We start from the raw sequence: 22,886 nt of genomic DNA, 5'->3' as shown, positions 1-22,886 counted from the left end.
CTTGGCGTTATATCGTTTATTTTTTTTTTGGACGAAGGATCCCAAGTCTTCTATATCTTCAAGTGTATACAATCTGCGCTGGACCCTCCATCTTATCGAGTGATAAGCAGTGCTTGGCACGGACTCCGCAGGACAGTGAAACCCGGCCCCATTGCCTCATCTTCCCCCTCCATTGCCTTTATCCCTTCACATTCACTTGCATTGCCTTCTTGATCACGCATTTGCATCTGACCTAAGGGGTGCTTGAGGGTCATGATCTGGATTGTCGGTTCGACTATATTCTGAACGTCAGCCCTCTTTTTCTTCCTTCCAACTACGCACGGCCAAGTCACGCCCAATCACGCTTACATCCTCACCTCGTGCGCCTGCAAATATCTTCGGAGGAATACATTTTCCTCCCAGCCTCAGAGGAAGCAAGGTATTAGGACTGTTGGTTGACCAAGGGCTGGCTGCACCTGTGGACCGGACTTGCCTGTCCCAGTCTTTCATGCACCGACCGTTCTCGCAGATTTCCTTCATGAACTTATGAGGTTTCAACCATACAGACACCCCAAAAATATACCAAAACGAACCCAAGAAATTGAATCGTATTCGGTGGCTAGAATGCCTCGCCCACGAGAAGCCGGTCGGTGCTCAAGTGCAGCCCCTTCTGAAACCTCGGGGTCAACTTCGCCAGAACGTGCCGCCGATGATGACACCGATTTCTTCATGGCCCAGGCCAATGATTCGCAGTCATCCATAGGTGTGGCCAATTTCCGCGATTCCCATCCTTCAAATGTACGCTCCATGCCACTATCGCCGATCGGCCGCCTCCCACCCGAGATCCTAATTGCAATCTTCTCGAAACTGGCTGCGCCCTCCGACATGCTCAATTCTATGCTGGTTTGTCGTGCATGGGCTGCGAACTCTGTGGGAATACTATGGCATCGGCCAACTTGCAACACCTGGAGCAATGTTGGAAGCGTGACTACGTCATTAGGAAAGCCAGACAGTCTTTTCAACTATGCAGACCTTATCAAGAGACTAAATCTGTCTGCCCTTTCGGACGAAGTCAGCGATGGCACTATTTTGTCTTTCAACCAGTGCAAGCGAATCGAGCGGTTGACATTAACTGGCTGCAAGAACCTGACAGATAAGGGTGTGTCGGACCTGGTGGAAGGGAACCGGCATTTGCAGGCGTTGGATGTTTCAGAATTGCGACACCTCACAGATCATACCCTTGCGACGGTGTCTAGAGACTGTCCTCGTTTACAAGGTCTGAATATCACAGGGTGTTCAAAAGTCACCGACGAGGCTTTGCTCGTGGTAGCACAACAGTGCCGCCAAATCAAGAGAGTACGTGGGCCATATGTCATATTTTGAATGGTAATCAAGTGCTAATTGCATCACAGTTGAAACTTAATGGAGTTCTCAATGTCTCAGACAGGTCGATTCACTCTTTTGCAGCGAACTGCCCATCTATCCTGGAGATCGATTTGCACGACTGTAAACTTATCACCAGCAAGTCAGTGACTCCATTACTCACGACATTGAAACACCTCCGAGAATTGCGACTCGCACATTGCACTGAAATCGACGACTCAGCTTTCATCTTGCTTCCCCCCATATGACCTTTGACAGCCTTCGCATCCTCGATCTTACGGCATGTGAGAATGTCAGGGATGATTCAGTAGAAAAAATCGTGCATGCAGCTCCTCGCCTGCGCAATCTGGTATTGGCTAAATGCCGATTTATCACAGACCGATCTGTGATGGCCATTTGCAAACTCGGAAAGAACCTCCACTATGTTCACCTAGGCCACTGTTCCAACATCTCAGATTCGGCTGTGATGAGCTTGGTCAAGTCCTGTAACCGTATACGGTATATTGACCTGGCCTGCTGCAACCTATTGACGGACCGTAGTGTCCAACAATTGGCAACCCTGCCTAAGCTGCGAAGAATTGGATTAGTCAAATGCCAGGCCATCACCGATCGCAGTATACTGGCCTTGGCACGGCCCAAGATGAGCCATCACCCTTCGGTTAGCAGTTTAGAGCGAGTCCACCTGAGCTATTGCGTTCAGCTGAGAAAGGAGGTATGTTATAGTCGAGAATTTTGTATGAATGATAGGAATCACTAACTTTACGGCTTAGGGTATACACGCTTTGCTGAACAACTGCCCACGCCTGACACATTTGAGTTTGACTGGTGTCCAACCATTCCTCGACGAGACTCTCACTGCATTTTGTCGAGAAGCCCCTCCCGAGTTCACGCAACAACAGCGGGATGTTTTCTGTGTGTTCAGCGGTGATGGTGTCAATCGACTTCGGGACCATTTGAACCGAAGCGAACCCACGTTCCCAGGCGGCGAAGCCACGATGTACGATGACGACGAAGAACTGGATGAAGATGAGGGCCAGATGACTGGGCTGATGAATGCAACGGTCATCAATGACGGAGATGATGATTATATCGACATTGGGCCTTTGAATACTTGATACGATACCCCCTTTCTTTGCGGTCGAGAGTGAGCTCAAACCATCGCATTTCCTCCTTCTATTCAAACCCCTGTTTCCCTATCTGCGATCGCTCGCTGGACCAAACAGGCAGCCATATTTCTACCCATGTGAGCGAATATGACTTTATTCTTCTATGTTATTGTGGGAATTGCATTAGTACGTTAGCGATCACAGACTTGGATCATTATTTTTGTCAGGAACTGCATAGAATTTAAGCCATTCTATTGTTTTATGTATACCTATTTTGCATGCAATTCAAGGACTGGCGTTGTGGTAGTGTAGCCAGTACATCGCATGCAAGCGGATCTGCACATGTGCCACAGATGTCACAAGTTACCGTAATGACGATACCACGAACTACCTACCCCCGCATTTGCTTTAAATTTGACTCCAACTCCAACCTCCACTCCACCCCTTCCCTCTCGGCCTCGAAAGCATAGGGTGATGGCTTCCTACAAAGCCAGTAACCCTCTGGCATTCACGCCATGGCCAGTAACCATCATTACCACGGCCGTGTACCTCGCTCTGATCATCCCATTATTGGTGATTTACCACAACGTCCCATCCGCGCCCCGAACGAGTCCCAACGGCCTGGACCTCACGGAAGCATGGCATGATCTCCAAAGCCTGACAAAAGGGTTCCACCCCTACAACTCGCACCAGAACGATGAGGTCCACTCGTGGCTGATCGAACGTATCGACGCGATCAAGCAGTCCGCTCCATCCGCCGACGAATTTCGCGACGCAAAGCAGGAGAAGCCCGATGTCTTTGTCTTCGATGACTTGGTGTCTAATCTGACGTCAATTGATAAAAATGTCGGCGTCTACTTCGAAGGCACCAATATCCTCGTCTATATCCGTGGTTCAGAAGATACGAAACAGAATTGGTGGGAGACTCCCGACCAAGCGCCCGTTGGCAAGGGAGGAGTACTGGTCAACGCGCATTATGACAGTGTGTCGACTGGTTACGGAGCGACAGACGATGGTGTCGGTGTTGTGACATGTCTGCAGTTGGTGAAATACTTCCTGACACCCGGCCATGCGCCGCGCCGCGGACTGGTGGTTCTTTTCAATAATGGCGAAGAGGACTATTTGAACGGCGCGCGCGTATACAGTCAGCACCCGATGGCGAAATTTGCGCACACATTTCTGAACTTGGAGGGCGCGGGTGCCGGTGGTCGCGCAACGTTGTTCCGTAGCTCGGATACGGAGGTCACCCAGGCGTATGCGAAGTCCCCGTACCCCTTCGGCTCAGTTCTGAGCGCCAACGGTTTTGACAAGGGTCTCGTTAGCAGTCAGACCGATTATGTTGTTCTAGATGGTATTCTGGGCTTGCGCGGACTGGATGTCGCTTTCTTTGAACCCAGAGCTCGTTATCATACTGACCAGGATGATGCCCGACACACCAGTAAGGACTCTCTTTGGCACATGGTCTCTGCTGCTGTTGCCACTACCGAGGACCTTGTTTCTGACACCAGTGATCGGTTTGACGGACATCTCCGCGACGATGGAACTGTGCCCAGCGGCTCAGGGACTCGAGCCGTTTGGTTCGATCTCTTCGGGAGCGCCTTTGCTGTGTTCCGTCTGCACACGCTCTTTGCATTGTCTGTTACTCTGCTCATCGTGGCGCCATTGACATTGCTTGTGACCAGTGTCATTCTATCTAAGGCCGATAAGATGTATCTGTTCCGTTCATCTGTTTACTCCGAGATCGATGACGATAGCATCCCGTTGCGTGGATGGCGTGGATTCTTCCGGTTTCCGTTTTTGATCTCCATTCCTACAGCAGTGACTGTCGGATTAGCTTACATGGTGACCAAGGTCAATCCTCTCATTGCCCATAGCAGCTCATACGCTGTATGGAGTATGATGATCTCAGCCTGGGTCTTCTTAGCATGGTTCGTATCGCGTGTGGCTGATTTCGCACGGCCATCAGCCTTTCATCGTGTCTATACCTGGACCTGGATGTTTGTCCTCACTTGGTCTTTCATGGTGGTTGCCACCGTTTATGAACACGAGGAAGGGCTCGCTGGTAGCTATTTCATGTTCTTTTACTTTGCTGGAACCTTTTTGGCCACCTGGATCTCTTATCTGGAACTGTTCTCTCTGCCAACAAAATCAGAGTACGTTGGCCGGCTTGTTGAATCACGAAGACCTAGTACTCAGGGAAGCCGGCTTGCTGCATCGGGCGATGAGCATCAGGATGATGATGAAGAAGATCCAACCGAGTCAACTTCGTTGTTGCATGGTCAACACCGCACCACCTTTGCCAACTATGTCCGTGTTGGGGCAGATCGCACATCGCATGAGCTAGACGAAGAAGAAGAGAAAGACCCTAACGTGTATGCACACGAGCAGGCTTGGAGTGGTGGGATGCCACGCTGGACATGGTTGTTGCAGCTACTCCTCACCGTTCCTGTGATTCTCATGCTGGTTGTGCCGCTGGGCCTTCTGATTACTGGAGCTCTCAACCAGACGGGTCAAGATGGTAGCCCCCAGCTGATCGTCTACCTCCTGATTGCTATTCTTACTGCATTCCTCTTTGCGCCTATGTTGCCATTCATCCATCGCTTCACTTATCACCTGCCTATCTTCCTACTCTTTGTTGTCATCGGAACCATGATCTACAACCTTGTCGCCTTCCCATTTGCAGACTCTAATCGCCTGAAAGTATTTTTCCTACAAGAAGTCGATTTAGACAACGGTATCTCCACTGCTTCGCTCACTGGTATGCCTCCATTTGTCAATGATGTTGTTTATGGACTCCCTGGCGCAGCAGGTCAAAATGAGACCTGCGGTTGGGTTTACCGAGGCGCAAATAAACTACAGCGATGCTACTGGAGTGCACCAATGCCACATGTTGTCTCTAGTGCCGATTCTCTCTCCGCTTCAAGTGAGGATGTCGACGCTGTGCTGGAAACTTCTGAACTCTCGCCAGACTGGATCTCCTTCAGTGTGAACCCTGACCCGAATAGCTCCTCTGTCCGCTTCGAAGTATCAGGCCAGAACACACGCAACTGCCGCATTACAACCGATGGAAACCACATTAAGAACTTTAATGTTGTTGGATCCTCTGCTCCGGATCACCGCTTTCTTAACCCGTCCCCCGACGGCCTCAACCGGATCATACTGTGGAGCCGTGAATGGGATAACAAGTGGACCGTGGATATCGATTTCTCAGAGCATGAAGAATCCGAGACTGATGAGACCGAAGAGGCTATCAAGGGCCGCATTACCTGTCTATGGAGCGACAATAACCGGGTCGGTCTTATCCCCGCCCTTGACGAGGTGAGACAGTTTAGTCCAGCGTGGATCGCTGTGACCAAGTTCTCTGATGGGTTGATCGAGGGGTCTCGGAGATTCGAGATTAAGCGTTCGAGCATTAAGGCTTGAGGGTCTTGACGATTGGTATGGGAAGGAAGCCATCTTTATCCCCCTTTTCATGTACGATTTATGAGCTGTTTTCTTTACCTGTGTTTTTGATTTTGCTCCATCCGCGTATCGTTCTCTTCAAGGGCATTTGTTGAGTTTCATCTCGGTCAAGGCATCTATAACATCATACCCTTTGAGTCAAGCACTTTGCAGTGGATATCTCGAATGGATTCGTGTATTCGGCTGTGTCTAGCTCCCCGGTCAAAACGCCCACTTAGTAAATAGGAACCGTTTGTCTTCCATGTAGTTGATACTTCCCAGCCACATGACAGACAAACAATGCCTCTACCTCTTCGTTTGTCATGGCTTGTTTGGTCACCCGGTAGAGTTCATTGTTTGTAGGGCCATGAAAGCGCTCGGGACTGGTGAAAATAAGATTAAGATTCCCGATGATGATTGTGAGGTCATTGGATATATAGGCCTGGTATGAGATCATTTTATGCTTCTGCCACTCGCCATCTGACCCTTGGAATCATCATAGATTAAGTACGGGAGCTAGTACATTTTGGATTACGGAATGTCCGATGCCATTTTGGATCACGGAGTATACCTTTCAAGGTTTGCATTCTAGGGCCGCTACTCACAACTGCCAACATAAAACCAGAGAAACTAATAATTCCACCTTTGGCCCATTCTCACCAACATTATTGTTCCATTTGAACAAAGACGCAAAGCAATATGGAAGCCACACTTCAAACAGCGATGTTGAACAGCGACGTGCCCTCCAACAAGAAACATAAGACCACTGAGCATGGGACAGACGACACGGAAATCAAACCGGCCTGGATCCTTCGACTACCGCCAGAGTTAATGAACATGATCTTCTCATTCTCATCAGTACTATCCGGTGCCAGCCTTGCATTAACATGCAAGACCTACCACGAACAATTCCGATCCGTCCTCACAAGACCCGAATTCAAGTGTCCCAAGAGAGCAGAAGAGCTCAATCCTCCATCCGACCAACATATCATCACCCCGGAAAATGGCTTCTACGAAAGAACCGAGTTACTTCTCCGACTCGAGACGGACAAAATAAGCTACTGCGGCTCATGCAACAAATTATACCCTGCGGATCAATTCTATCCCAGCAACAGCTATATCTGGCACAATCATGCTGGCAAGACGACACACCGAAGGAGCAAATTCTCCATATATTGCTGCCCTTGTCGTGTGTTCGGTCATCCCACTTCGAGACCACACCTTCCCCCGCCCACTCGCGGCTGCATCTATGAAACGACCATCAACGGCCTTCAGGGGGGAGATAATGGAAAGATTAAGCAGCATACGACGTTTGGGAAGTTCGGAGACGACGCGGTCTCCGTTGACCTGTATCATGATATCTGGTGTCCTGACTTGGATGAGCTGGCTCAGCAATCGGAAACACCACCACCTATGATGACCTGTCCACATGCGAATATCTTTGATTTTCATCGGAACATTGGGGCCTCTACTGGCCACCAGTATATTCAGTATTCAGTATGCACAATGTGTCCGGAAACCACCTTTCACTTTATGGAATTTGGCCAATATTCCCGTTTAAACCTTCATATTCAGGTGCATACACACAGGATCTTGGCTGATTCTCGGTTTCTGAGACGGTACATTTGGGAATTTTGAATTGTGTTAGTTTGCTTCTTTTCGATGAATCTTTGATATGGCTCTAGTTGAGGATGGGATGGTGATTTTGAAATCAGATTTGCTCAAGAAATGGCAGGGAATTCGAGTAAATCCCATAATATGTACCGAGTTCAAAGAGATGTACTCATGCAAAATTATCTATAAACAGATGATAATCCGTACATGAGTCTCGAGTAGACCAAACTCGGAACGCAGAAAGAGGAGAGGACGTCACTTATCTTTCTGTCTGATCACACATAGAGATATTGTACCTTACTATGTTAATAGCCTTGATGTTTGATCGGCAGTATATGGTAGATGGACATGCCCGTCACAATCACGGAAGTAACTAGTCAGAAAGATTTGCAGACTACCTGGGTATTCCAACTAGAATATAGTCCAGGTTTGGAGTCATACCTCGAGATCATACCCTGATAATATCATGGAGAAAAAAAGCCACTAGCAACTGGCTTCAGACCAAACGAGCTTGAAGGCCTACACTGATGTTGGGGGGATACTGTACAATCAGCATTCGAGCACAGAATATGGAAATGTCGTCCTTGTCATGCACTCAATTCAATTCAAGCTAAACCCGTAGTTTCAAAGTAAGCTCGAGATATATTTGTAATAACCATACTATATAAAGTCTCAGTCACTTTTCATTAAGCCAATGTCCTCACCTAAAGTTATGGTTCCTGTTCACAGCCAAAAGGCTTAGGGGCCACAGCTGTCTGATGTCGGGTTCTGGAACGAAGAAAAAGCTCTCAGCCAGAACCATAGCATATACTCGAGCACAAGAGAATCACAACTCACCAGTCTGGCCAGCAACTCCTGGCGGCACAGACAACACTCCCAAAGGAGTAACCTCAAATCTCCCATCTCAATAAACCCAAGACCACATCTCACCGAATAGTTGACCCGAATTAGCCTCAATAGAAACACAGAGGAAAATATACGCTTTTTTGATATTGTAAGAGACCGAATCATCAGTGTAAAAATAGGGAACAGGCAAAGGCACAGGTTTCGGAATATTTCCAACTGAGGGAGTCGGAACAGAAAATTTCAACTCAACCTCACAAGTCCCTACCTCCCTAATTGCATTTCCAGTCCCTTGGCCATCATGGCAAGCTGCCAAGACCAAAGAACAGTCTCATGGCAAGCACCTGTTGTCCAATTCTGCGCATAGACCGGATCATCGCCGAAGGCGGGGTTGGCACCAACCATGCCAGCATCCGTCATCAGACCCTGCGAGGAGTTTCTCCGAATAGGACAGAAAAGAAATCGCAGCAACTTGAGCATGCTTATCAGTAGCTAAAAAGTTTCTAATTCAAAGGCTCGGACAGAAGTGTTCAAAAGCAGCAACATCGACCTTGAAGTGTTTCAAGGTTGAAGTTTCCGCGTTGGACTGAGCCACAGCTTTCCCCACGGGGATGTGGAGACAAGAATGCATGTAGTGCGCCGATGATCCTGCGAGTGGAACTACCAATCCTCAATGTGATGTACAAAGCAGTATGCAATTTAAATATTTGGATTATATTGAGGAACAGGATCTCAGAAGATAACTATTGGGAATCGTTCTATATACAGAAAGAAAGGTGCAATGACGTTGCACTTTCGATAGTGGGTATTGGTGGGTTGCACAGTGTGGATCGACTAGGAGCTGATTTATTGGCTGAATGGCACAATAATTGTGAGTGAGGCCTCGATGGTCATTGGGGTAGCCGGGCGCAACGCCTCGGTTAGCCGTGGGAAGTTGAATGTCCCTGAGGATGGAGGAGAGACCATTTTGAAGAACGGTTGATGTGAGATGTCCATAGGAAAGGAAGTGGCATATCGCAAGTCTCGAGGATTCTTCATATCTCATAAGCCGTGATTCGTAAAGGAGAGGTTTGGAGCAAGGGTTGCCGCAATTGTTGCACCGGGGTTTGTTCTCATCCCGGTTTCTCGGGCATTTTCGGAGCGCGATCCGGATGACGTGGATAGTGACCAAAAGGATTGGTGAAGTCGATTGGGAGCTGGTTCACATGATGTGTGCGGGCCTCACTGCTGGGAGCGCTGGATAGATCGGAGTTGTGGCGTATGTGGTCGGGCGGTAAGTGTTCGAACATAGCGATGGAGATGTCGTCGGCGTCCATCCAGGAAGGTCCACGCTGAGTCACACTGGGATCGGCATGGGTCATATCGGAGGTGACGCGGGTTGCGTCGACAAAATCAGGGAGGTCGTGGGGCGTTGCGAAGGACTCGGGTTTCCAGACATGATTGTGTACCAGATGGATGAGTTTACCAAGGACGGCAAACTCGAGTTTCAACTTGATGCTGTATACAGCGCCCTTGAGCATGGTTTCCATGATGTAGAAGTTCATGTACTCGGCAACGAGTAGCCCCAAGTCCAAGATGATGATAATGAAATTGATGACCAGCAGTTGGTATTGGATCTTGCGCTTGGTGCGATCCGGGTCTAAGCGTAACATACGTACCGTCTCCCAAATGTATAACCCGGAGATGATGAATTCTTGTAAGCAGAAGCCTGTCATCTGGATCTTTTCCATGATGTTATAGCCCTTTTTCCAAGAATCCAAGGAGGCATCATCGACTAGGTTTGTGCCATAGGTGAGAACGGTAGTCGGGAGATGGAGAATGACCGCGTCAATCACAATCATGATCAACACACGGCGCAAAACTCGTTGGTTGGAAAGGACCAAGTGTAGGCGCGAGTATAGTACAATAGACTGGCCCGTGACCATGCACCACCATCCAATTGTGAGCAAAGTGACAGGCAGCCATGTTTGGTCGCCGGTGATGTTGAAGAATTTGAGCAAGAAGCCCAGCGAATATGGAAGTAGACCGGCCGAGGACGAAACGAACAAACTCCAAAAATAGAGGCCTCGGTATTCAGAGAAGGTAACGAACAGGAGGATCATTAGCTCGAAGGCATTATACCAGGTGACGCCAGCAAGAGTCGCAATTGTGATCTTCATGCCCAGGTCATTTCCCTGGTAGCCACCACTGATGCCATTCCCGGCGGCGTGAAAGTCGCTCATGGCGTTGACTCAGTATCAGGGGGATAGTGGCATGACGGTGGCGCAAATGAGTGTTGGTGGATGCGGGTGAGGCGAGATATAGGGAATTTCGGGCCAGACTTGGGCAGAACAGATAAAGAGGCGAGTAAAGGGAAAATACAGAGGCAGAAACAAAGAGAGACACCAAAAAAAAAAACGAAGCTGGGGCGCCCACCCCGTATATTGCATGCGGGGGCCGGCGATCGGATACCCCAGATTCGATTAGATGGGAGATTTGAATAAGCGATAGTTTGTGGTAGTACGGATTATGGAGAAGGGAATAAAATAAGTAACCTGGGTCTAAGCCCGGAATGTCTTTGAATTCCAAGAAATCAGTGAGATTTAGTCCGTCGACCTAAAGGATTCGCTTCCCAGTCGCGCGGGATGGTGCGCGGTCATGATTGGAGCTTCATCTCTACACCCCCCAGGATCCCATCACAGCCGCTGTGTGTCACTCCATCCAAACTCTCCAGAGTCCACAATGTGATTGTGAGCTTGTACGGAGTACGGAGTATGTCTCACAGATCTAAAGTTCACATGGCGAGTCAGGGGCTCAAAGTATCCAAACAGGGCTAAAAAGGAAAACCCGGAGTGGTCTCTTTGGCGAAGGCTTCTGTACCGCACCTTTCCAGCCTCATTGCCAGGGTTATGGCCTGTCTCATCGTAGGAGTTTCATTTCCCAGCACTCTGGTCCTTTCGTCAGGGACAATTTATGACTCCGGTGAATTAAACGTCCTTGCGTCCTATGTGTCGCATATGACATGCTCTTTGAATATGAGACAAAGACAGGTCAGAAATAGTTTCGAGTCTCTCTGCAACGTGGGGAGAATAGCCCTTCAGCCAAGCATACTGTCTCCACATTCGGTAACAAAGCGAAGAGACAGGGGGTAAGACTGGAGTTGTTTCGATGTCACCTGCGTTTGAGCCCCGAGGCGCGTGACCTCTAGGGCTTGGTGCTGACTAACCTCTCGGTCCAGCCCTGGAGTGGACTCGGGGCTAAATAGGGGCTTATTAGGAGAGCTCCCCTTACATGACGACGTACGGAGTACAAAACAATAGACAAGTCGCTGGGCGAACATGATGGACCCAGTCCGATCTTTAAATATCCCATTTGCCTCATCCACAATACTTCATCCAGTGATGCTCCTCCCGGAATCCAAGCAGATCTTTGATTTTGCGGTTGCTGATTGGGGCCTCTCTGGCCCCCAACTCTCGCGTAATCGGGACTTTGGGGCAAACCCGCGCAAGAAACTCAGCGGTATTCTCGTAATTCGTAATTTCGTCATTGACCGCATTGAAGATCTGGAACCCGAGCCCGTCCTTCTGGACTGCAAGATCACACATCTGCCCAAGATCTCGAGCATCGACGTACGCCCAGCCATGCGGTGCCCATTGCTCGGGTTCCACAATATACGAGCGGAACATGGATTCTTGGTATTCTTCGGGGGCAACAATGCGTCCAATACGCAGGATATAGATGTCGCTTCCATAGCGGCGGGCGAATCCGCGCGCAACGCGCTCGCTGCACACTTTCGAGATAGCGTAGGTATCCATTGGGTTTGCATCGTCGGTTTCCTCGACAGGGAAGGAGAGATAATCCACGTCTCCCTCTGCATAAGTCACCCCGTAGACAGTGATGGAGCTGGCGATGACGATCTTCTTAATGCCAAGCCGCGAGGCACCTTCAATGATATTATATGCTGCTAAAGTGTTGCCCCGGAAGGTTTCTTCGTCTGGAACAATCATGTTGCGCGAGTACCCAGCCATGTGGATTACTGCATCGGGAACCAACCCGAGCGGCTCACGAAATGGCTCTGTCAAGTGGAAATGTGACCCTAGTGCGCTATATACCTGTCCGCTGTTTGTCAAGTCCACACGCATGGTGTGGACTCGCTCTCCAAGCTCAACGGGAAGAGGAACGAGGTCAAGGTTGAGGATATCATGGCCTTTTTCGAGAAGATATCTGATAATGTGCTGCCCAGCTTTGCCAGAGCCACCAGTGATCACAATGCGTTTCCCCATGTCGTGCAGTCTGGTTTGTAGGAGGGGCAGTTGGATGATGCGGGGTATAGAGGACAAAGAGACCCTTATAATTAGATTAGTTGACAATGGAAAAGCCGTAGACGGTAGCCTGGTGCTTGGTTAGGCACTGAATAGTTCTTGTCTTCCAACAAAATAGTAATGAAACTGATTGGGATGCGTTTGAAAAGAGCCCATCAGCTGCTGCTCCACGCAAACTATGAAGTCGGAAAATGAGTTCCCGAGGCGTCCGGATAACTAAGGATGGAATGAGACCTCCCGAAAAGATCAAACGATTTCCATCACTACACATGATGTGCTATTGATCCTATTTGCTGGCTAGAAACAAAGAAATTTTGAGTAAATGGAGGCCAACACCATGATAGCCCAGAATTAGCACAAACTTTAGGTTGCTCATCAAATAAGTACATGTAGTTATAAAAGGAACAAGGGAAATTCTAATTATAGATCGTGGTACTTACAGTTATTGTTTTGGCCTTTCTTTTTTTCGGTTCTTCTCTTTTTTCCCTGTAAATCATTGCTTGAATCTTATAGGTACATACTGAAGTGTTAAGGATATCATAATAGAGCTTGGAGGGTCAAGGTTCATAATGTAGAGCTGGACGGGTTCTGGTGGCTAATAAATAAACCAAAAATAGCACCCAGATCAAAGGATTTATCTAGGAGCAAGCAAGTGATTCGAGGATCTCTGGCTAATGGAGGTAAGCCAGGCCCATGGCTTATTGAACACTATGATGAATCGTATGGGAGCATATACGGAGTATGTACGGAGTAGATGGCCCCGGGGGGCAAGTTGTCTGACCAAGATGAACCGCGAGGCTGCGCACAGCAGCAACATGCCCCAAGCTGCTGCAGGGTCTAACCCAGGAAACGCAAGTAGCGCGGATCTTGACTTTGTATGGAATTAGGTCAATGTGTCTAGCTGTACGGAGTACGGCGATGATTGAGGAATTTAGCATACTACTACGGAGTACTCCGGACGGATTACTCCATACCCAGTCCTCTTCAGCCGTCTTTAATTTCCTACCTTTGCTCGTTGAAATCTTGCTATCTTGGGATTTTCCGAGGTTATCCCCCATAAACCCTTTCTCAACAACTATCATGGTGACAGATAGTCGGACATGCTACTTTCCCTCTGGGGCAGAAGCCCCAAGGGGCGTACCATGCAGATCAGAAACGAATACCTGGTGCTGTGGTAGTAACGATATCTGCTTAGACAACGGCCTGTGTCTGAACGCTGGACATCAACCATATATATTATCGCGGGGAGCATGCACAAGCAAAACATGGGATGGATTCACAGAGCACTGCAATAGGCTGCTAGAATAACCGAAAATTGATTTACTAGGAAAAGACTGACCGTTGGGTTCAATCGATTTCAGCAAACACACAGCCAAAAGGAGGCTCCTCCATTACCAACATCTTTTTCAACGGCTCATCCTCAATATACTGCTGTGGCACACCGATAGCAGAGGCAGGGAGTAGTCAGGCTTCTGGACATTCAAGAAAGAGGCGTCAAATGGTCAAGCTGGAGGGTGCGCGTCCAGAACTTGATGGAAGCGAGGGAGCAAGAGGATCACCCGCCTAATTTCCGAGTCGTAGTCCACCCTGTTATCCGGTCCTAACATGGATGTCGATTGACTGGACAATCGTGTGGTGGCTCTAGGGCTGGGCTCCGGTGTATGACAGAAGGATCGCTGACCATTTCTATATAATTTTTGATGACCAAAGGTTGAGCAGCACAGGCTAATTGATAAATTGAAGAACTGACGAATAGGGCGAGTGTTGAACAAGAGGAATGATTGGAATTCCTCTCTCACCTGGTAAGTCGGTCAAGTCCCGAACCGTGGGATGATAGGACGCCTACAATGTTTCCCTTGCATCGCATGAGGAGATTTAACCCCACGTTATAAACAAGCGTGTGTCGCTTTCTCCGCTATAATTGAATTTGTGAAGAATCGTAGGCCTATAATCCATGCATCTCGAATATTCCATCGAGCCCAGGGCCTCACTTGATGACACAATGTCTGACACAAATGGGGTTCAAACACCAGCGCGCTAATTAACGCACCCGTTGATAAATCTCTATGTAGGCAATGGATGGTCTCGATCATATCCCACCGGGTCCTTGTAGTAAATATGGTCCATGGCTGATACAGCCCAGTTGAAATCAGACACAAGTCAATCATCATCGGTGTTACTGGGCGAGATAAATTTGAGTATATCGGGTAGAGATATACTATTGATTCACAGCAATGCTTTGTATGATGTGCTCTTTCGGATCCTCTCGGCTAGAACCGCTGCTACTGCCTTCATCCCATCAAGATTTGGATGTAGCATTGGGCCAGTAGAGAATCCTCCAACCCAAGGTTCTTTGCTACCAAGCGCATGTTCCTGGCTGAGCTGGTGGATAGGGACTGTCTCGCACCAGTCTGATCGACCTTCCGCGGCGACAGAATACGCATGCTGTAGAACAGATGCAACCCCAAGATAATGCTCAAGTCTCTCTTGAGTCAAAGGAATATCCCGACCAGCTTGTGTGCCCGGTCCCAGAACAGCAAGATATTCGACAAAAAAGACGCGAGCTCCCGGGGCGCGCTTGTGTATTTGATCAAGAACTCCGCCCATGCGTTCTGCCAATTCACTGGGTGATAAAGGCGCAGAAGCTTGCAACTCGGCCTCGCAGGCATCCGCGATCATGCCACCAATATAGTTTATGTCGTTTCCTCCGGCAGTCACGGTAATGATGTTCGCATCCTCGGGTAGATTGGAGATTTGGGGCGGGAAAGTTATGTTAAATGGGGTGGCCTGGGGATCAACTGTTATGTTGAGTAATGTTGCACCAGAAACGGTCAGATCAGTGAGCTCGGCGTTCAAATGCTTTGCTAAAAGATGGGGGTAATTCTGTCCTGATCGCATTGCGGCAAAGGGTTCGACTTGTGGGGGAATGTCGGGGCCAGCGGCAAAGGAGCTGCCCAGACTGGCGATCTTGAGGGTCTTTTTTGGAGACGTCATGGTGAAATTTGATTTAAATGGCAGACCGAGAATCGTGATTCTGGAGTAGACAGGTTTAGCTTGACGCGTGAGTAGCTTCGGCAGAATTCCTGGCCGACCTCGGGGGTTACGTGAGGCTGGGTGCCTAAAAGGCTAGGCCGAAATGGGGCACAGCCCAGCTGAAGGCCGAAGGGGCGCAGGGCTCATTGGGGCCCCGCCTTCAGCCCCGGAGCGGGTCGAGGCGCCTCAGGCGAACCACGGGTGTATATCCATAGATCTTAAAAGAGCCCCAACATGACTTCGGAAAGTTATGTACGGAGTAGATCCATTTCCTATTTGTAAATAACTATGTAGATACAAATTTTTCTCGCAAATATCTAAGTGATGATTCTCAGTCTAAACCAAATCCTAGTTCTTGGATTCGCTCAAGGGATTTGATGACCAAGAAGTCGGGACGCCTGAGTTCCCTCCGTGGTAAAGGCCCCAAATATACTCCTTCGCTTCATCAAAAGTGGGTAGAAGTGATTTAACGGTACAATGGGGCTCATTGTGGGCGTATATGTGGAATGCCTACTTCGGAATTCATGTGAGTCGATTGGCTGGGTCTCGCATATCCCCAAGCATGTCCGCCCACTGCCCAGAACTTTACCCTGGACCTTACTACATGCATGACGCTATTATAGAGAAATCGGGTTATATTCTAGAAAGTAAGGCATGACACTCAGCCCTGTGAGCAAATTGTGGAGTATTCACTCAACGTGGGCCCTACGGATGTACTGTTGCATCTATGAACATCCATGGGTAGTATCTCCGAAGGCTATTTCGAGAGCTCATGACATACTCAGTACCTACATTGTCTCTATTTTGAGCAGCAATGGTGGGCTGACCATCAGAAACCTCGAAGTACGACAAGGTCAACAAGTGACTGAGAAAAGACTTAAATACCTTCATTGCCCCCGTGGATGTTTTCCTTTCTATCCTCATCCATACAAGCCTCATCTACAAAGCCTTCCACAGCTCGAAACACACAATCCTCTTATCAAAGTCACTTCCTCCACCACAAAACAATCTAAGCATCCATCAAGCCGTAAAAATGCAGCTTTCTAAGCTTCTTCTTGCAACTGGCCTTTTCACCACCTCGATCATTGCTGCCCCCGTTCCTAACGACGACTGGACCATTGAGAACATGAAGCGGGTCTGCAACCACGAAGACACCTCATGCACCTGGACCTTCGGCATCAACCGTGGAATCGGTATTACCTCTTGCACCTATGTTGTAAAGGGCGCTGGAGCCTCTCACGCCAGTGGAGGCCCTAAGAAGTGCGGCAAATTCAGCATCTCCTCAGGCTGGAGCGGCCAGTTTGACCCTGAAAACGGCTTCACTGTCCTGAGCGTTGTCGACGACACAACCGGCAAGCTTATCTGGCCCTCCTACGATGATAATGAGCTTAAGGATGGAAACGTCGTCAATCCTGACAAGACCTACACTTCCACCATCATTGCTTGATTGAGTGAACAGCTCGAAATCTACCAGGGAGAATAATAATGCTGTTCAATCCAGCACTATCTTCCCTTCGAATGTATACACTCATTTATGACTCAGCGAGCGGATCCCCTCCGATCCATCACATTCTTTCTCGGTCCTCACGGCGCGAATGAGCTTTGAATCTTGACTTTTGCATCATTCTGTTAAGCAGCTTAGATTATGTATGTAGCAAACTTACACTATCCTTAATAACATGTGATTTAATCTTTGCAACTCTTTAGGTCGTGAAATTGTAAGGTCTAGGGCTTTTCGAATATAAGTTGGGCATACATGTAGCCTGTAGGTCCAAAGCCTATGACACATTTTAATTGTTGAAGCCTTGCTGACCCAGGCCGTATAAAAGTGGCGGCAGCTAAGATAGGACAGCCCCACCCGGCAGAGGAAATATGGTACGTATAGCTGCCTTATGTAGGTAAGGACCAACCGTTCTGGTCTGAGGCCTTCCAGTCCCGTACAGAGGTCTAGCCCCGTATGGACATCACGTTGGACAACGCGGTAAACGGTTAGGTGAATTCACCGCCTTCATAAATTATGGAGGGGTTGGCCTAAATATCTCTTCAAGCTTGCTTCTGCTACTTTTTGCAAGCTCGGAAATTACCGACCTCCTGCATTGTTTCCCCGTCTTATCCAGTATAACGTAAATCAAGCATGTCAGGCCGCGTTCCTTCAAGCAGTAACGAATCATCTCTCCTTCCTGAAGAAGACTTTGCTTCTCCTCATTCTAGTGCAGACGAAGAGTATGACTCTGACGAACCGCCCGAGTTGAATCTGAATTTCCAAGAACTGAAAGAATGCGCCTCAACCGTTGCATCAGCCCGCTGCATCAACATCCGGAAGCTCACCCGTGGAAGATACCATGAGATCTTCCTGCTTGACTTCGAACCCGGCTCAGAAACAAAAGTGGAAGTAGCACGAGCGCAGCATTCATGCATCGCAAGACTGACCCGCGGTGACGAAAGTCTTGCCAAAGCTACCAGTGAACTTGCCACCATGCGATATGTCAAAGACCATACGTCGATACCAGTTGCCACAATTCTTCATCAGGACCTACGCTCTGATAATCCAGTCGGCGCCCCGTTTGTTCTCATGGAGAGACTGCGCGGGCGGCATCTTTATAAACTATGGGACGGTCTATCCCTCGATCACAAGAAGGACGTTCTCACCCAGATCGCGTCAGTCCTGACACGGTTGGCAGCGCTTCATTTCGATGGCATTGGCAGTCTACAAGACGACGGACTAGGCCCTCTAGTGCACCCTTCGCTTCCTCGCCAAGAAGAGAAGCCATTCCAATCGACTCTTGACTACCTGAGCGCTTTCGCCCGGGAGGACACCGTGGAAGACCCCAAACACAAAGATCTCTACCAACAAGTACGGCAAGAGTTGGAAAAATATTTTTCTTCAAAGTCTGATGCGTCGTATCTCAAATCACCGTTTCGCCTCATTCACGGTGACTTCGATGCTCAAAATTTACTTTTCACAAAAGTTTCAGACACTCCTGACAACGCACCTGTCCTCTCTGGCGTGATCGACTTTGAGTATTCCTACGCAGGTCCACTTTATTATTTATACGAGTATCCGATCTTCATTCAAGATGTGGATTTTTCTCCCGAGTTATATGAGGACAATGCGATATTGCGACCACACTTTGTTCGGGCTTTGCAGCAGTCATTCCCCGAGGGTTCACCAGAAGCGATCGCAGCGAGAGATGTGATGCACGAAAAGAATTTCATTCTTAATGACTTCCCACGGTTGATCACCTTGATGGCGAACGACAGCTCAGAGATAGGGTATTTTCTTCAGAACTTGAGGAATGGAACTGGCCTTGCGTACAGTGGAAGACAGGATTATGTACCTGACCCGGAACAATGAAGTACATAGTGACGAGAATTGAGTGGTGATTTGGATACAGCATCTCAAACCAAAGAGAGAAAGCAATTTTCTCTTGACACAAAACAAACGACCGGTCCAAGCAACTACTAGTAGGCTTCGATAGTTACCAAATAGCAAGGTTCATGGGCACGTTCAACTAGACATATCAAGAAAAGTACAGAGACCAAGCTTGAAACTTTCCAAAATCATCATACAGATGTATTTCATATTCAGGCTCATGCTCCGTCAGATACAGCATCATGAAACCCCTAAGACTTGATGAATTAGCATCAATCGTAGTGTATGTTCCCAATCTACAACTCCAATTTCCTCGCTATTTCAGGCCAGGCCCCCGGGTATTCCAATGCTAAACTCACCAATGATTCCGTTTCACTCGGGATTGCAAACGTCGCATATATCATCATATTCACGTCCACAGCCGTCAAACGTGCAAGTTTGATTCATACCAAAGACGAACTTTTGATGACCTCTGTTGCAAACCCATTCATGCTTTTTACAGTGGCCCCTTTTGGTCATGTCTTTTGTTCTCTTACGACAAGAGTTGCAGTGATGGGTCGAAGGGAATGGGGGCATTTTGTTGAGCGAAGATATCCCTATCACTCCCGAGTCAATAAATGTATCTCGGGAAGTATTTGCTTATATGTAGGATACTCAGGGCAATATGATGGAAAGAGAAGGGAAAAACGCCAATCCTTACAAGATATTACTCGACCTTAACGTGGGTATAGGGATAGTGTCAGAGGGGAATGAGAAACGAGGGGTCATAAATTGTCGTGTCGAGAAGAGTAGTTTTCACTCTTTGTGCCATCGTTTTATGTAACCCCCTCATATTTTCAAATTTGAGCCTCATACTCATCATGTAGAGACGAGGCAAAATGGATTGCGTCTCTAAGTGTGATCTTCGTGCTTGGTCATTCCTTAGGAATTCAACTAGACATATCCAGTTGGCATGCAATGCCAGCACACCCAAACAGCCACATATACGTGGAAATATTTGAGGGGTCGATGTAAGATTATGGCTTCTACTCTCTGCAGTAAGCTGCATTTGTACAAAAGGTACCTCGTATGGAGTACATAGACAAGGGGCTGAAATATTCGCTTGGACTTGTTCGACACCTTCCTATGACCCCTACAACTACTAATCCCCGAGGGGAAGATTTACTCTACTGCCTAGACAGTACAACAAACTACTTGTTCATGTGCACTCCCTCCTAAACTACATTGTTCTAGCCTGTGTATGCAAGAGCCTACAATCCATAGCCCACCCATAAGCTAATGTGTAGCCTGTTACGCCAATATCAAACATACGAAAGATCGTATTCTAGAGCAAACTACTCACTTGAGGGAGGACTGTGGTGATAATATCCTAGATGTGGAGATCGTTGTAGGGAGCTTGCTGTTCGGCCACAAATGCGACATTCATTGCAACTGTTCCCGTCTATCCTGGCACAGTTATGGTGCAAATATTATTGTAGCGGCTTTATAGAGATTCAAGTCTATTGAAGGATTTCATTTACCTCGTTTCTGCAGATAGAACAATGGTAAAGTGCATACCAAGTATATATACACAGGAATTATTCATCTTTCGAAAACAGCATGCGACGTATATCGGGCCAGTAAGTCCATACAAGAGTTGTGAAAACCGTGGTTGGTATGGCGAACACCCAGTATATCCAAAATTTGCTTGACATGGTCCAGCCAGAGTCACTACCGTAATCGAAAAATGACATGCTGAAGATTGCACAGATGAACGTAGGAGGGAGGAATGTAAGTGTCACGAAGGCGATGGTCTTCATGGTAGCACTGTCTATTTGTGTTGCCCGGCCAATCTCAAGTGTTACGCCGGCATCATGCTGCGCCACGGTATTGAATGCGAGCTGAATCTCATTTTGCAATCTCTTTTCGTTTGAGATGGATCGAAATCGAAGATTGCTGATGAATGACTCCCAGGATCGCAGACGAGAGTGGATATCTTCGGAAGCAACACAGGCATTCTCGGGCTTTAGGTTCATAAAGTCCTCATGATGTGTCAATATATGCTCCAAGTTTTTAAGAGCAACGTCGAGTGTTTCATTCACATGAATCGCATGTCGGGCGATATCATGGAGGCGTCGGTAGTCAGGCTGGGGTCTGCCTTCTGGTTTTGCTTCTGTCTCCATCCCTCGGACATGGTCTCGAATACCCCAAACAGCGGGCTCCTGAGTAAGAGCAATTTGTTCGACTAGATATGGATAGACCCAGAATGGATCGTTGAGCCAGGTTTCGTCTGGATTCATCGCCGCTCTCAGAAAGCGTTCTTTGACTGGTGGATCGAGATCAAAGGCGAGGACCACGGTTTGTTTTGTTGAGGGCAGCCATCGGGTGAAGATATTAGTATGATACCATCTGAATCTAGTATCTTGTTCTACCATTTTCACCGCGAACTTGGACCAAGTATCTAAGGAAGTTAGTGTGGCTCATATCCAATGGTACAATCTCTACCAACTTACTAAAGCCAGTGGTCAATCCAGCATGCCGTGTGCTTTCGCATCCAAAACCCCCATTCCCTTTTCGAAAATAGTATGACCACCAAAATCGAGGCATACGAAACGCATCAGTGAAGGACTGTCGGCATTGTGAACACCGCTCAATCGCAACTGAATCGGCAACGCTTGTTACATTAGCTGGTTTTCCGTCAATCGATCTGTTTTGGCATACATGATACACGCCTTTGACCAGGCAGGAAGAACACTAGAAAGATCATTTGGGTCCTCGAGGTGGAAGTTCACCGATCGAGTTTGTTGCCAACTGGGTGTGCGCCCGGTCCCTTGTTTCCACTGCAATATCAGCAGATCGGCACAAGATTGACCTTTTAGCTCCTGCATCTCAACTTTAGATTTGATCATATATGTAGAGGATCCTGGACAGGAAATTAACGCAGGTCTGTGAGAACAAATCTCACTACGCGGGGGAGACAACTAGGTAGTCCGGGAAAGAGGGACCGTGCCCCCTCAGCCTCAATCAGTGAAGTAGATACTGTTCAATTCAACTCAGATCACCGGCCTTTCTTCTTTGATCCAGCCTTCTACTCGTCACTGTCGTGATGCGTCAAGCCCACTGTCCACTATCGGCGGCCCAGCATATTTCTCAAACGCCAAACGTAGTATCATCCAAAAGCAGTGAATACGTCTTTACAATCTCAAATCCACCATATCAACCGCATATCCAAAATATCTCCGAGCAGGTGCGAGGATATCTAAAGGCCAACATATGGATCACAATGACGATTCATCCATGGGTGACCCTACTACTGTGAGTTGCAGGCTGCCAGGCTATAGCAGAAGCTGATATGTCTCCTAAACGTGGATAATTACGAGCCACAAGCATATATATACAACACTGTTACCTGGAGTTGAACAAAATTTAAGATTTGCTTCTCCAATCTTCTTTGAGTTGCATCATTAGTTATACTTCTATGAGTTTCACGACACAGCTTCAAGCGTGTTTGCGGTCACTGAACCAATTCTAGACCATGAAACCCGGAATGCAAGACGCCTCAGGCTTGTACGGCCAGATCGCCAGGTCTAGACTGCTGATGTCGCTAGCGGCACTGGTCGGAGCCCTTGATCTTGTGAGTGGATCGGGCTACAGTGGTAAATTACCGCTGTGATATAGGCGGACTACTCACTAGATTCATTAATAGACGCAACATACCCTGCAGGATCTAGCGCTCTGCATTGACGTACGTCTCAAATCCTTTTGAGATCATATTCCCGTATTATTCGTGTCGGCAAAGTGACCCCATGAATCTCTATGAAGGAGACTGGAGTT

At 48.0% G+C, this 22,886-nt stretch overlaps 10 protein-coding genes across 10 annotated transcripts; 5 read left to right on the top strand and 5 right to left on the bottom strand.

The window, feature by feature from the left end:
* Positions 1-603: 603 nt before the first annotated feature.
* Positions 604-2,477, top strand: N7457_009337 (putative ubiquitin ligase complex F-box protein GRR1; the record flags this gene model as incomplete). The annotated part of the gene is made up of 4 exons (XM_057180380.1): positions 604-1,335; positions 1,392-1,504; positions 1,585-2,074; positions 2,133-2,477. The coding sequence occupies 4 exons, from the start codon at positions 604-606 to the stop codon at positions 2,475-2,477; spliced, it is 1,680 nt and encodes a 559-aa protein (XP_057028766.1).
* A 465-nt stretch (positions 2,478-2,942) lies between these two features.
* N7457_009336 (M28 family metallopeptidase) lies at positions 2,943-5,891 on the top strand (the record flags this gene model as incomplete). The annotated part of the gene is made up of 1 exon (XM_057180379.1): positions 2,943-5,891. The coding sequence occupies one exon, from the start codon at positions 2,943-2,945 to the stop codon at positions 5,889-5,891; it is 2,949 nt and encodes a 982-aa protein (XP_057028765.1).
* A 717-nt stretch (positions 5,892-6,608) lies between these two features.
* N7457_009335 (F-box protein) lies at positions 6,609-7,547 on the top strand (the record flags this gene model as incomplete). The annotated part of the gene is made up of 1 exon (XM_057180378.1): positions 6,609-7,547. One exon carries the CDS (start codon positions 6,609-6,611, stop codon positions 7,545-7,547), a length of 939 nt encoding a protein of 312 aa, XP_057028764.1.
* Positions 7,548-8,630: 1,083 nt separating this feature from the next.
* N7457_009334 (uncharacterized protein) lies at positions 8,631-8,846 on the bottom strand (the record flags this gene model as incomplete). The annotated part of the gene is made up of 1 exon (XM_057180377.1): positions 8,631-8,846. The coding sequence occupies one exon, from the start codon at positions 8,844-8,846 to the stop codon at positions 8,631-8,633; it is 216 nt and encodes a 71-aa protein (XP_057028763.1).
* A 632-nt stretch (positions 8,847-9,478) lies between these two features.
* N7457_009333 (uncharacterized protein) lies at positions 9,479-10,588 on the bottom strand (the record flags this gene model as incomplete). Its single annotated transcript, XM_057180376.1, has 1 exon — positions 9,479-10,588. The coding sequence occupies one exon, from the start codon at positions 10,586-10,588 to the stop codon at positions 9,479-9,481; it is 1,110 nt and encodes a 369-aa protein (XP_057028762.1).
* Positions 10,589-11,722: 1,134 nt separating this feature from the next.
* On the bottom strand, positions 11,723-12,628 carry N7457_009332 (NAD-dependent epimerase/dehydratase family protein; the record flags this gene model as incomplete). The annotated part of the gene is made up of 1 exon (XM_057180375.1): positions 11,723-12,628. One exon carries the CDS (start codon positions 12,626-12,628, stop codon positions 11,723-11,725), a length of 906 nt encoding a protein of 301 aa, XP_057028761.1.
* A 2,265-nt stretch (positions 12,629-14,893) lies between these two features.
* N7457_009331 (SGNH/GDSL hydrolase family protein) lies at positions 14,894-15,661 on the bottom strand (the record flags this gene model as incomplete). The annotated part of the gene is made up of 1 exon (XM_057180374.1): positions 14,894-15,661. One exon carries the CDS (start codon positions 15,659-15,661, stop codon positions 14,894-14,896), a length of 768 nt encoding a protein of 255 aa, XP_057028760.1.
* A 1,072-nt stretch (positions 15,662-16,733) lies between these two features.
* On the top strand, positions 16,734-17,147 carry N7457_009330 (uncharacterized protein; the record flags this gene model as incomplete). Its single annotated transcript, XM_057180373.1, has 1 exon — positions 16,734-17,147. One exon carries the CDS (start codon positions 16,734-16,736, stop codon positions 17,145-17,147), a length of 414 nt encoding a protein of 137 aa, XP_057028759.1.
* A 687-nt stretch (positions 17,148-17,834) lies between these two features.
* Positions 17,835-19,055, top strand: N7457_009329 (phosphotransferase family protein; the record flags this gene model as incomplete). The annotated part of the gene is made up of 1 exon (XM_057180372.1): positions 17,835-19,055. One exon carries the CDS (start codon positions 17,835-17,837, stop codon positions 19,053-19,055), a length of 1,221 nt encoding a protein of 406 aa, XP_057028758.1.
* A 1,595-nt stretch (positions 19,056-20,650) lies between these two features.
* On the bottom strand, positions 20,651-21,940 carry N7457_009328 (uncharacterized protein; the record flags this gene model as incomplete). The annotated part of the gene is made up of 3 exons (XM_057180371.1): positions 20,651-21,513; positions 21,566-21,726; positions 21,774-21,940. The coding sequence occupies 3 exons, from the start codon at positions 21,938-21,940 to the stop codon at positions 20,651-20,653; spliced, it is 1,191 nt and encodes a 396-aa protein (XP_057028757.1).
* Positions 21,941-22,886: the final 946 nt, after the last annotated feature.

This window comes from Penicillium paradoxum (genome assembly GCF_028828445.1).
Source record: "Penicillium paradoxum strain IBT 22861 chromosome Unknown utg000007l_segment0_segment0, whole genome shotgun sequence".
Lineage (NCBI taxonomy): Eukaryota > Fungi > Ascomycota > Eurotiomycetes > Eurotiales > Aspergillaceae > Penicillium > Penicillium paradoxum.
The sequence above is the reverse complement of the archived record's forward strand: the minus strand, read 5'-3'. Positions and strand labels throughout refer to the sequence as shown.